The sequence below is a fragment of the Propithecus coquereli genome, unplaced genomic scaffold (assembly GCF_000956105.1).
Source record: "Propithecus coquereli isolate 6110/MARCELLA unplaced genomic scaffold, Pcoq_1.0 Scaffold526, whole genome shotgun sequence".
NCBI lineage: Eukaryota > Metazoa > Chordata > Mammalia > Primates > Indriidae > Propithecus > Propithecus coquereli.
Window position 1 is genome coordinate 405,531 of NW_012151130.1, and position 12,950 is coordinate 418,480.

General features: G+C 43.4%; 1 protein-coding gene across 1 annotated transcript in view; it reads left to right on the forward strand.

Moving 5' to 3' along the window:
- The window catches only part of PRKCA (protein kinase C, alpha), a 143,202-nt gene that overhangs the window by 111,073 nt on the left and 19,179 nt on the right, over positions 1-12,950 (forward strand). The window contains exon 12 of the mRNA XM_012656896.1: positions 7,806-7,886. Within this exon, the coding sequence (XP_012512350.1) occupies positions 7,806-7,886 (81 nt within the window). The remainder of the gene's footprint in view (positions 1-7,805; positions 7,887-12,950) is intronic.

Consider the following 12,950-nt stretch of genomic DNA (forward strand, 5'->3'; position numbering starts at 1 on the left):
TAAATAAATTAAAATACAAACAGTTTATCACATCTTATAGGATGCAGTGAAAGCAGTGCTTAGAAGGAAATTTATAGCATTAAATGCTTATATTAGAAAAGAAGAAAGATCTAAAATTGGTCATCTAAGCTTCCATTTTAGGAAACTAGAAAAAGAAATGCAAATTAAATTCAAAGTAAGCAAACGAAAAGAAAAAATACAAATGGAGAGTGTAAGTCAATGAAATTGAAAACAAAAAATAGAGAAATCAACAAATCAGAGGCTGATTCTTTGAAAAGATCAGTAAAATCAATAAGCCTCATGCCAGGCTAAGGAGAAAAAGAGAGAGGACACAAATGACTAATGTCAGACATGAAAGAGGAGACATCACTACAGATCTCATGGACATTAAAAGGGTAATAAACAGACCAGTGTAGAAAACTACAGACTAACACCTCTCATGAACATAGATGCAAAAATCCTCAACAAAATATTAGTAAATCAAATCCAACATGTATAAAAAGAATTAATTGCTATTTGAAGTTGGCGTTAATCATTGCAAACACTGCTTTTGTACCATTTGATCCTCTTCTGACCTTTTGCAGGGCAGTACTTAGTTTGTCCTGTTGTTTGCTTTCCATTCACATAGTATAAAATGAATAACTAGGGAGGTAGAAAAGGTGACTACCATGAATAGATTTTAAAACAGTTTTATTGGTTTTATTACTAGAACACTTTCTGTTCTCTCCAGTCCTACATACAGCCACAATTTTTGTCTAAATAAAAATTACATAGTTCAGACTCTAGACCTTCTGTTTTTATCTTGTAGCAATTTTATTTTAATATAATAAATTTGTCCAAAGATTTCAAATATGGCAGACATTTCTCCTGTGATGTACCAAGGTCCTTGATCTTAGATACAACATCTTAATGTATTTACCTATTTTGGTGTCTGTCTCCCCAGTTAGATTTGTAATCCCCCGTGCCCAGCACGGTGCCTAGCCCATAGAAATCACGGTCAGCCATAAACTATGGGAGCAAAGAAAGGAGGAGGGTCTTCTAATACCACGAGAAAGCAGAGAAGCCTGAAGTTTTGCTGCTCTTATAAAAATTAATTTAATTGCATGAGGGAGGAATTTTTAAAAATTCGTTTAATTCACTGCTATACCCCATGCCTAGAACCGTGTCTGGCACATGGTAAGCTAATATTTGCTGAAAGAATGAATGGAAGGTTTAATGTTGATTGAGAATTTCCAGGTGCCAACAATCATTTTAGAACGTTCCATATGTTTTTTTAATATTACCTCGCATACCTACATGTTGCCTCCGTCCTTCTGTGAGCCAGGTTTAGTTTATTGCCCTGAATAACTTTCATCCACCTGCTCTGCCTGGGGGCCAGTTCTTATATCCGATGTTAGGCAGTATGGAGTTATATATATTCAACTCACCTGCAATAAGCACATTTTGATATACATAATGCCATTCAGTCCTCCACCACATACTTGCCAGGTGGGTGCTGGAATTCCAAGATCACAGCTGAGCAAATGGAAGCTCAGAGAAGCTAAGCAACTTACCCAGGGTCACCCAGCTTCTCATCTCCAGCAGCTGCATTCAGAGCTCTGCCACCACAGCGTGCTGCCCATTTGGTGTTCCGAGCTTGGATGTGCCGTCTGAAAGGAGTTTGATTGGGAAGCATCTCAGTTGAGAATCGGGGGTTCCTCACCTTTACCCTGGCGTGGGGCTTCCTGTCTGCCACACTCTGGTCTCAGGCCCGGTGCTGCAGGAAGAAGACACAGCCCAGAGACCTGAGGCCTCTCCCTTCCTGACTGCCGCTCACCAGCCCAGTGACCTCGAGCAAGCCACTTTGCCACTCTGAACTTCACTCAGGTTCCTTGTCAGAACCCTGAAGACACTTTCTCAATCACCTCGAAGTCTCAGTCCAGCAATCCTAAGAGCCCTTTTGTTTTTCCAGTTGAGAGAGAGAGGTGGTGTTTACGGAGTGGGCTTGGGTCTGATGTACTTGTTGCTCCTACGCAATCTTACAGGGCATCTGCCTTGTATGGGGCCTCAGGATCCTGGTGTAGAGGTGGGTGGCCCAGGCCCGGCTGCGTAGGAGTCTGGGTCAAGTGGGGACAGGTAAACAGTCTCAGCAGAATGTGGCAAAGACTCCAGGAGCTGCGTGGCCCTGGAGCTGTGGGCCCCAGAGTGGCGAGGGGAAGAGACAGTTACCGACCTCCACGTCCCAGCTGTCAGAACAGAACGCCCAGAAAACACGCAGCCCATCCTCTTTCTTCTCAAACGGTACTATTTGGATGTGTCAGATGGTGTTTTTGACCACGTACATAAAGAGTGTCTCTCGTGTCCTATGTTCCATCCTTGAGAATTTATGGTGTTTTTCAAAACAACTGTAATTTTTCCATCAAAACAAAATGTTTTTATTTTTGAGAAAAGGAGAGAATATTCTTTGTTTCCCTGAGACAGCAGAAGGATTTCAGCATGTTTTATGCATAAAGGCCACTGTTATTTTGTAATGACAGCCTGGGAAGTGTCTTTGTGGTCAGGCCATTTATTTAAGAGGGTTTGGTGAGTAAGTAGCAGCATGGAAAGGGAGCACGGAGTCCAGTTCACGTGCACCGGAAACAGGAGCGTGAGTCCCCATACACGCGTCTTACAGTCCCATGGGGCCCTTCGAGAAAAAGCCTTCAGAGCCGGAGTTCCCGAGTGAAGGCGGCATCCTCGCTGTCTTGATCCTGTTAAGCATTTGAACCCCTTTTCAGGAAGAGTCACCTTAACTGGGCCAGTCCCCCCACAGCTGTCTAGGGAACCACACTGGGCCAAGACCTTCAGTACAGAAAAATGGTCAAAAGCGTGGGTGCCAAAGCCAGATGACCAGGGTTCAAATCCCAGCTGCCTACTAGCTGTGTAACCTTGGGCAAGCTACTCAACCTCTCTGTGCCTCGTTTCATCTCTGAATGGGTCTTGTGAGGGCCGAGTGAGCTCACAGAGCTAGTAGGCCTGGCTCATGGTGCATGCCTGTGGTGGCGATGTTGGCTACGGTTATTATTATCGCCCGTAGCAGCTAAGACCTTACCGTGCTGCCCCCAGGCTCTCTGAAGTCAGAAGTTAGAAGTTAGAAGCCTTCTGAAGCCCTGTTCTCTCAGGGAGGCCTTTCAGTGTGTCGCCTTAGTAGGACTGGAAGGCTGGATGGCCTTGGAGTGAAGTCCCTCCAGCTGCTGCAGGCCCCTGGCCTGGCGAGAGATGAGAAGCCGCCCTCTGTTCCCTTTCACGCCCTGGTCCTGTGCCCAGGCTGGAGGAAACCTCATTCATATCTCACTTTTGCAATACAGGCAGCCATGTGTAACATCCTGACGTTCCCCCAAGCATGTAAGTATAATAATAATGATCTTAATGACAAATAGCAGTAAAACTGAATGACAGCGGCCCTGTTGGGGGTCTGTCTTTGAAGCCAAAGTTCAGCCTCCCATGTGCTGCAGGGGAATCCGCCAACTCCAGCCCTCCTTGCCAAGTCTGCCTCTCCTTTTGTGAGTCTCGTTATGGGAAGCCAAATTGCCATCACAGTCCCTTGCCTGGGGCTCCAGGATGTTAGGCAGCCCCGGGCTTGGCTGCAAGCCCCCATTGGCTCACAAGTGCCAGAGACACCTGCTCCTGTTCCTACTGGGACAAACCCAAGAAAGTCTCATCGTCCTTTCTGTGGGCTCTGAGCCTGTCCTCAGAACTAGGCTGGCTCCCTAGACCATGAGAACCAGAGAACCAGAGTGGGTCACAGACACCAGCTGAACTGGACCAGTGCTGTCCAATAGGAAAAAACTGCAAGCCCAAAGTGCATTTAGCAGCCATGTTTTTGAAAAGTTGGAAAAGAACTAGAATAATAATAAAAATTTTAATGAGCTATTTTGCATGTTTTGTACTAAGTCCTCAAAATCTGATGTGCATTTTACACCTAGAGCACATCTCAATTTGGACTAGCCACATTTCAAAAGTTCAGAAACCATGTGTGCAGTGGCTCTACTGTATTAGACAGTGGCTCTAGACAGCTCAGAAGGGACAATATAACCAACATCCTAAATCCTAAATCATGTGTATCCGACTGTGTAGCTCCAAGCGGTGCTCTCCGACATTGCTTCCTTTTTGCAGTGAGGCTTTGGTTAATTGAAGATATTTATTAATAGCAGCTGATCACTGAGGGAAACCTATACTTGAATTTGCAATGGTGAGGTTGCACCCTATCCCCGGTGACTCAGATCTTTAGAACTTCCCATTTCCTCTAGTGCAAAGCCAAGGGTGACAGATTGTAAATTGCTCCAGGAAGACATGTGCTAGCAAAATTCTAAATCCCCATCCTGTTGTTACAATTGAAGGCACCACAGTGTTCAGAGTAATTTTGTAATCTCAGTCCAGTGGCTGAGCAGACGGGCTGTTGAAGCTGACAAATGCCATGGCAAGAAAAACGAGCCCCTGTCACCTGGTGTTCTGCTTCTGGTAAGCCTTGGAGGAAGGAGAGGGCGTCATCAGAAGGAGTCATAGGAGTTTAATGCTATGGAAACAGAAAATAAAGAGTCAGTTGGAACCAAGTTGGTACAGAATTAAAAACAAAAACCTTCAGGTGGCCATGGTGTTTTAGGATTTGTGAATCATTCTGACCCAGAAACAGGGCTCTCACACCCTCCTTTTTGATGGCTTTCCAAATTCAGATGTTCCCCACCACCCAAGCAGAGGGGTCTTGTTGGTAAGACCGCTGAGATATTTGTAGAATGTAAGGTAGGAAACAAAGCGTCGCCTCCCTCCTTCAGCCGCTACTGATCCTCCTCCTAACTCACACGGCAACACAGGTGCTTCAGCTCTGCCTCTGTCAGGAGCAAAGTTACTGAGACACCAAGTAAGATAAACAGATGGCCTTAATGTAAGAACAAATTTTAATGGAAGGGTTTTTGAACTGCAGTTACAGCAATTGAAATGATGGTTTCAAATCTCTTTAAACTAATCCTGAAGGCCCTTTGATTAATATTTTATGAATCCCAATACGAGTGTATTTGAAAGCCATAAAGACTGTATCTTTGAATATGTCCATATTCAGAGCAGCATTTACTAATCAATTGATTGGCTTCAGGCAATTCTCTTAACTTACTGAAACTCAGTCTTCTCTCCTATAAAATGGGATTTATCATCTGGTTAAAATTATAGCAGTTCTTTATGTTTACATAGTACCCTGCAGTTTTCAAACAAAGTCCTTTTACATTCGCTCATTTAACTATCCCCCTGGTCTTTCTGGATGAGCAGGGTTTTTGACCACGTACATAAAGAGTGTCTCTCGTGTCCTATGTTCCATCCTTGAGAATTTATGGTGTTTTTCAAAACAACTGTAATTTTTCCATCAAAACAAAATGTTTTTATTTTTGAGAAAAGGAGAGAATATTCTTTGTTTCCCTTCAATTGTAACAACAGGATGGGGATGACTGTGCCTCTGGATGCTACACGTCGGGGGGTGTGTTCTAATCAGACTTTTGACTGCTCCAGCTGAATTCTCTAGAGCAGCTATAAAGAACAAATTCTGAAGCAGGAAATCCTCAATTCAAACTCTTGCTCTGTCACGTATTAACTGGACAAACCTTAAACAGATTCCTTAATCTTCCTCAGCCTCTGTCTTTTCATCTGTAAAATAGGGATAATTGTAGTATCTACTTTATAGGATTATTGGAAAATCAAAGCAAACAGTGTCTATTAAGCACCCCTTCGATGTTTGGTGTTTGGTCAATACTCAGTAATGGTGTCTGGAACCATGTTTATGTGTCAGGCATTTTTCTGGGTGCTAGGGCTTCAGTGATATATTATTAAATAAATAAACTGACTACAGAATAGCAGGTTGGCATACTCCCATTTTTTAAAATGTATATGCACACATATACCACACCTAGAAAAAAGATGAAAAAGTTTTATGTGAAAATAACACCATTAATATTTCTAGGTGGTAAGACTGTAAATAATTTTACTTTCTTATTTGTTTAGCTTTTTTTTTCCTTCTAATTTTTCTTCAGTGGGCATGCATGGCTTGTGGAATAAAAAGAAACAAAAAAAAATTATTTTCTAAAAGAATGATTTTACATAGTCATGGAAAATATGATGAAACTGGCATCAGGTAGGGGCATAAATTCAGTCCAACCCTTTTTGGAGGGTAATTTGCCATTGTATCAAAGGTTATAAAAATATACAATATGGATCTAGTAATTTCCTGTCTGGGAACTGGAGTAACATGTATCATCTCTGGGTAATAGATTGGAGACTCATTTCATTGAGTTCTTTGTTGTATGTATTTTCTACGTTTTCAGAAAAGAACATGCAGGAAAGAATACAGGTAGTAAAAGAAATTAGGGACTTTTTGTAGGTTCCTCTGGTTATCATTTTCTTGTCCAGGAAATGAGCTACAAAGCTGCCAAATCCAAACATGGACCCCCTGGTCACTGCCCACACTTAGGCAAACCGTAGGAGCTTATATTTCTCATTCTTCATGGAGAAATATGAGTAATACATTAAAGGCGTAAAGGTGGGCAGACGTGCAGAAAGTTTTCTTATGTCCCAAGACGTTTAATTAGACATTCTGGGCCATTAAAAAAAAAAAAACCCTAGAACATGTCAAAGTCATATGTAAAATGGTAGAATGGTTGTTCTGAGTACTTGTTAGTATGTCTTCACCTCGAATCCTGGGGCATGATCCATGGATCTGGGAATTGTGTGCAGTATGTATACAGCTCACCTGAGAGGTAATGAAGCCAGTGTTTTAATAAGCCGTGCCATGCTTAGAAATGCAAATGCTATTACTCCCTTCCATGGTGGGAGGTTATAGAATTATCCTAGTACTTCTGATGGCCACAAAGGTAGAAGGAAGAGTAGAAGGAGCTCCACGCAGCCCATCGCCCAGTTTCAACAGCTGCCTACATTTCGCCAACTCATTTCATCTATTCTTCCCCCCACCTGTTTTACTTAATTTTTAAAAAAATGTATCATGTCATTTCACCCCTAAATACTTCATCTCATACATTTCACCCATGAATACATTCCTCTCTTACTGGAAGGACACTTTTTAACTTGTCACCGTACCATTATGCCACCTAACAAAATAAATGATACTCCCTTAATATCATTCAGTATTCACATTGTATCTTAATTTTTTGAATTGTTTCAAAATTTATTTTTTACAGTTGGCCGATTTGAATCAAGATTCAAATAAGGTCCAAATATTGCATTTGATTATTTTATGCCTCTTTCAAAATGTTTTAAAACTTTAGTCATTCAACAGACTGAATGTATATCACTGTACCTCTGTGCGCAACACAAGAAACCTAGTACTTTTACTTTATTCTTCCTCCTCCTCCTCCCTTCTTCTTCTTCTTTTTCTTCTTGTTCTTCATCATTACTTTTAATGAAACTCTGTTTCATAGTTTAATCATCTTATGTATCAGACCCTAGCTGTGAAGGACCTCTGTCTTTTTCTAAAAATCAAATCTATTTCAGTGTCCAAATATCTTCCACCAATTAGGATAATTAAATCCACCTTCAAACAGTGCTGTGGTCTCCAGGTAGATTCAGAAGAGGAGTCCCAAAACAGGTTTTGGGCATTGAATCGTGGGGTGATAGTTCTCAGTGTGTCTGATTTAAAGAACCCTCTTCCCTTGGTGTAGAAATCAAAGAGCTTATTATCACCTCACCAGCATGAACTGAGTGTATACATGCCTACCTGCTTGACCTACCTGTTCTTACAGGGGCTATTTGATTTACCACTAAATGTAATTGACGTATTTGTCTTCACACAGATAATCGCTTATCAGCCGTATGGGAAATCCGTGGACTGGTGGGCCTATGGCGTCCTGTTGTATGAGATGCTAGCCGGGCAGGTAATGTTTCGCCACATTTTCATGTTTGTTTATTACAGTATCATGTGAATACTTCAGCTCTGTTGGGGCACTGAGAGCAGGACCTGACGATGATATTGGTCTGACTTTCTAGACCCAGGTGAAAGAGGAAGCAATTCTGCCTTGAAAAGTAGATTATGTTCAGTGTGCACAAAAATTGAAAGCTATAGCCCAGAGTGTAGACCACGTAGCTTTCACAGCATAAACACAAGTCCCCTGCACATTGCTGACAGCAATGGCCTCTGTAAGTTTTCAGGATCTCCAAACTGGGGTCAGGTTACGGTTCCCTATGAGTTTGTCTACAAAGATGACCCCAGCTGCTGCCCCCGTGTATAATTGGTATTACTATTAATAAAGGAAGAACACAGCTACATTCGAATAAGTGTTTTGATAGCTTTTTCCCATTTCCTCCTGTCTCACCCTTGGCAATTCATTGTAATTTTCACAGAAGTCCAGGGAGGCTGAACTTGCAGTTAAGAAAGGTAAATTAAGTTTCTCTTAGGGTGTGACATGTATCAGATAACCAGGTTATCTCATGGCCTTAATATCTATATCATCGGGATAAGTCATATTAGCTGTGTTAACAAATAACCCCAGCACATAGCACAGGTTTATTTCACATTCTCGGCACAGTCCTACGCGGAGGTGGGGCACTGACCCACACGGTCATTCAGGGATCCAGGTTTCTTCCATCCATCAGCTCCACCACCTTTCATGGCCTCCGATCTCGCCACTGATTCCTCCTCATTTCAGCCAGCCAACAAAGAGAGCACAAGGACAGTCGCACAAAGTGTTCTAGGGGCCAGGCTAGAGGTGGCATGGATCACTTCTGTCTACATTCCACTGGCAATTTGGTCCCACTTAGCCATAAAAGGGTGGACATATAGCATATCCGAGAGGTCAGCATGGGGAAGCAAGTCCCTGATAAACATCCAGTTCCCTGCCATTCTGTTGTGGGCAGCTTTCTCTAATTCCCAGCGCTCAAGTACTAGTGCCAAGGAGTTTGCCTGCTCGTAGCCAAAAGCCTTAGTAAGAGACAATGGGAAGAAATGCCCATTGTTGTGCAGCAGAGCTACCCCCAAAGAATTCTTTGTTTCTGGAGGAAAAAGTCGCCTTTTCTGACCTGTCACATCCATTGACTTATTCATTTATTCATTCAACATGTATTTATTGAGTGTTTACTATGTACGCGGCAACAAGAGTGAACAAAACAGACAAAAATCTGTGCCTTCGTGAAGCTTACAGCTTAGAGGAGAGGTAGTAGATAAGTTAGATGAGGAAAATACATAATATGTCCAAGAAAAGCTAAGATGAAAAGTCATGAAGCAGGAAGAGAAGACAGTGTTGAGGGAGAGTTAAAATTTTAGCTCAGTTGGCCAGAGAGGGCCTCACATAGAAGATAAAGTTGAGTGAAGAGTAGAAGGAAGTAAGGGAATGTCTGTGTGCATTTCCGGAGAAAGGATTCCAGGCAGAGGGAACAGCAGGTGCAAAGGCCCTGAGGTAGGAGCGGGGGAGGAAGCTGCCAGCATGGCCAGAGCAGAGTGAGCTAGAGAAGCAGAGTGGCATGCCTGAGGTCAGTCAGGAAGAGGCTCCGGGTCATCCCGAAACTAGTGGCTTTCACTGTGAGTGGGCAGCCAGGGATGGTCTCTCCTTTATGTCTCTTCCATTATGCCTTATATCTCTTAGATACTAAAACAATCTTTTAGACAATAAAAGATTTACAGTACTAGCCTGCATTATTTCTCAATGGTGTTAAGACTTGATTGACATTAAGAGACTGGTTTGTTTATTTAGTATTTATTTAGTTTTTTTCCACCTCCAATCGAAATGTTTTTCTTAGGCCAAATACCTCAGCATATGAACACGGAAAGGCAGGTTATATACAGTTGCTGTCAGTAACAGTCAGTGAGACAGCAGCTGGGGACACAAGTTCCTAGCGCCTGAAGTTAATTTCCCTTCTTTAAAATTTCGACAATAAAATTTGACTCCAAATTGCCAGCCCCCAGGAACCATGCTGTTCGTGAAGGCACAAAAAGCCAAGTTCCCTTCCTTGATCCCGCTTGAATGTTCAACTCTCGAGTCCAGAAAACAAACCCTGCTTTCATTAAGGGTCACATTTGCATATGCCAACAAGTGAAACTGGCTGTATAGAAACATAGTGGGGATCCGTTTCCAAGGGCACTTTACAAGAGCTAACGTGAGTTGACTCTTTACTGGCCAACAGACTAGAATTTCAGAACACAGGCCTGCAGGAACGTCCTCTGTCCCCTCCCCATGCCTGGCTTCCCTTCTCTCTGAGCCTTCCTGGGGCTTCATTCCCTAGGGGAGAGCTCAGGGAATGGTCTGTTCCAGCAGGAAAGCCCCCTTTAGGGCGCGCTGTGAAGTCCTGGCCCTGAGAGGATTTCCAGGCCTGCCTTGGAGGTTTTTCTAGTCTTGCTCACGCCCCACGGAGCGCTGGGTTCCTGCTCTCTGCGCCCAGTGGGTCCGTAACGTTCCAGCCTCTTCCCATCATTTCCCCTCCTGCTCCTCAGTGCCAATTAGCCTGCCTTGTATACACCCCTTGAAGTCTTCATAATCTCTGTTGAAAATGGCGGTATTCTTCAAAAATGACACCTTAAAGGCATCCCACATTCCGGTGCCATGGCGGGCACAGATAACAGCCTTTCTTCCTTCAAAACTTCACTTTGCCTGCTGCAAACACAATACTTTCATTCAGAGCCCCTTCTTCATCTTCCTCTCTGACTCCTCAGTGCAAATTTAAACGTATTCCTCGGCCGCGACTCAGCCCGGAGAGGATAATGAAGGCTCTGAGAGTATTACCCACAGCTCACAAAGCTCCAGGAGTGTCAGAGACCAGCCAAGGGGATAGATGCTGTTATTGAAAAGTAAGATTAATTATAAAGTTGTTAATGGGGCTGTGGCCTAAATTGGTCCTCTTTAATCACAGAGGGCTGAAGATGAGCAGAAAAAAAAATAGTTTATTGCAATTTTCATCTCATTTGTGTTATTTATTGTCAGCAGCCAAGGGGACAGTTAAGCATAAACAGCCTGAGTCTTTATTCAGTTGCTGGATCGCTTGACAAATATAAGCACTTTTGGGGCATAAATAGTATTTACCCAGCACTCTAATGAGCATGTCGCAGCTCAAAACGTTCACAGTGTTCATCATAAAGGGACCGGCCCTCTCTTCTTTATGTCCCTCTCTGCCAGGGTTATTTATGCTTCGTCTTCATTCCTGATGAATCAGTAATTGCCACTTTATCTGAGAACTTCAGTCTGAGTTGTCCATGGGTGCTCTCCCACCCCCCACCCAGGGTATCAGTGATTTGCAAATAAACATGGCAGGGGGCCAGTGGCCACTTACTCTAGTAAGCAATTTAGGAATAATTTTGTACCCCAGCTACTCGGGAAGCTAACATGGGAGGATTGCTTGAGCCCAGGATTCAAGACTGTAGTGAGCTATGATCATGCCACTACACTCCAGCCTGGGCCACAGAGCAAGACCACGTCTCTTTAAAAAAAAAGAAAAAATCATTTTGTAAAGTGTGAACCATCACTTCTCCTCTTTGTTTAAAACTCAAAAATTACATATTGTTAAGGGTTGAGGGGAATGTAACCCATTCAGAAAATTTCTAAGGTAACCCAAGACTTGTTAACAGGTAGCTTAGCTTGAAACATTGAGTCCAGATTTGTAGAAATTAAAAATAACCATGAGAATGGGGGAAAGAGGGGAGAGAAGCCATCCAAAATGGGCATGTGCTAAGTACCTCGGTGACACGGTAGCCTCATTGTCCCCAGACTAGGTGGCTGGCATTTCTGGAAAGGAAAAAGAGTATAATCATAATTTTCACCATTGACTTGCCTGAGAGCAAGTGCTTACCTGTCAGAATGCTCCAGGGTGGCCTGGAGGGACTTAACAAGAGCCATAAACATGTTCACATCCTTTGGCTACATAATGCCACACCTGGGACATTATTCTTAGGAAGTAATTCAGAGAAGGAAAAAAAGGTTACGCATAGATGTTTATAGTTGCATCAGTTATTAGAGTACAACGCTGGAAGCAATCGCCAGTGTGCCCACGGACCACTTGATCGGTCATGATGTCTCACCTCAGTGGCATTCAGCTCTGAATGTAAACGGCGGTGGCTGCAGAGAAAATATGTTTGCAACAGTCCGTGAAAAACGAGGAACTCCAAATCGTGCATTGTAATTTGAAAATAATGCAGGAAAGCCTAAGAATCCACATAAAAATAAGAGCAGTGTTTGTGTTTAGGTAAAGGGAACGTGGATGCTTCTTTCATGGATTTCACCTACCCCCAGTATTACATAATTTTAATTTAAAATAGGGCTTCAGGGAGCTTTTCTGAATGTGAGGGTCATTACTGCTGTTGAACAGATATTTCTGGCCTTCCTCCCTCCTGGCACATGGGAGGATTGTACTTCCGGCTTACTCGTAAGTGCGTGGGGCACGTGACCAGTGCTGGCCAATGAGCTGGGAGAGGAAGTGCTGGGGTGGGGCCCTGAGTTCCAGGTGTGGGACAGCCCAGAGCGCATGCTCCAGCCCTGCGCGGCAAGACCAAGATGGCGGCCGCTATGTCAGGGTTGGACCCTGGGTGACTGCAGTCAGCAGAGCCCTCTGCCCATCCCAGTGGACACGTAGCATAAACAAGAGACACAATGTGTTGGCTTAAGCTTTGGAGATGTTCTTAGTTTGTTGCCACCGCAAGACCTAGCCTAGCCTTACCCTAGATCCCCCCAAAGGCACAGTTTAGATACAAATAGTCTGCATCTGGAAGTAAGCCGGTCACAGAGGACGCATATTGCATGATCCCCTTTGTATGCGATGTCTAGAGTAGTCAGATCCATAGAGACAGAAAGCAGAATGGTGGTTGCCAGGGGCTGGAGGGGCTGGTTAATGAGTGCAGTTTCAGTTGGGAAGATGAAAACATTCTGGAGGTGGATGGTGATGATGGTTGCATAACATTGTAAGTGTACTTAATGCCACAGTGCTGTGTGCTCAAAAGTGGTGAAGATGGTCAATTTTGT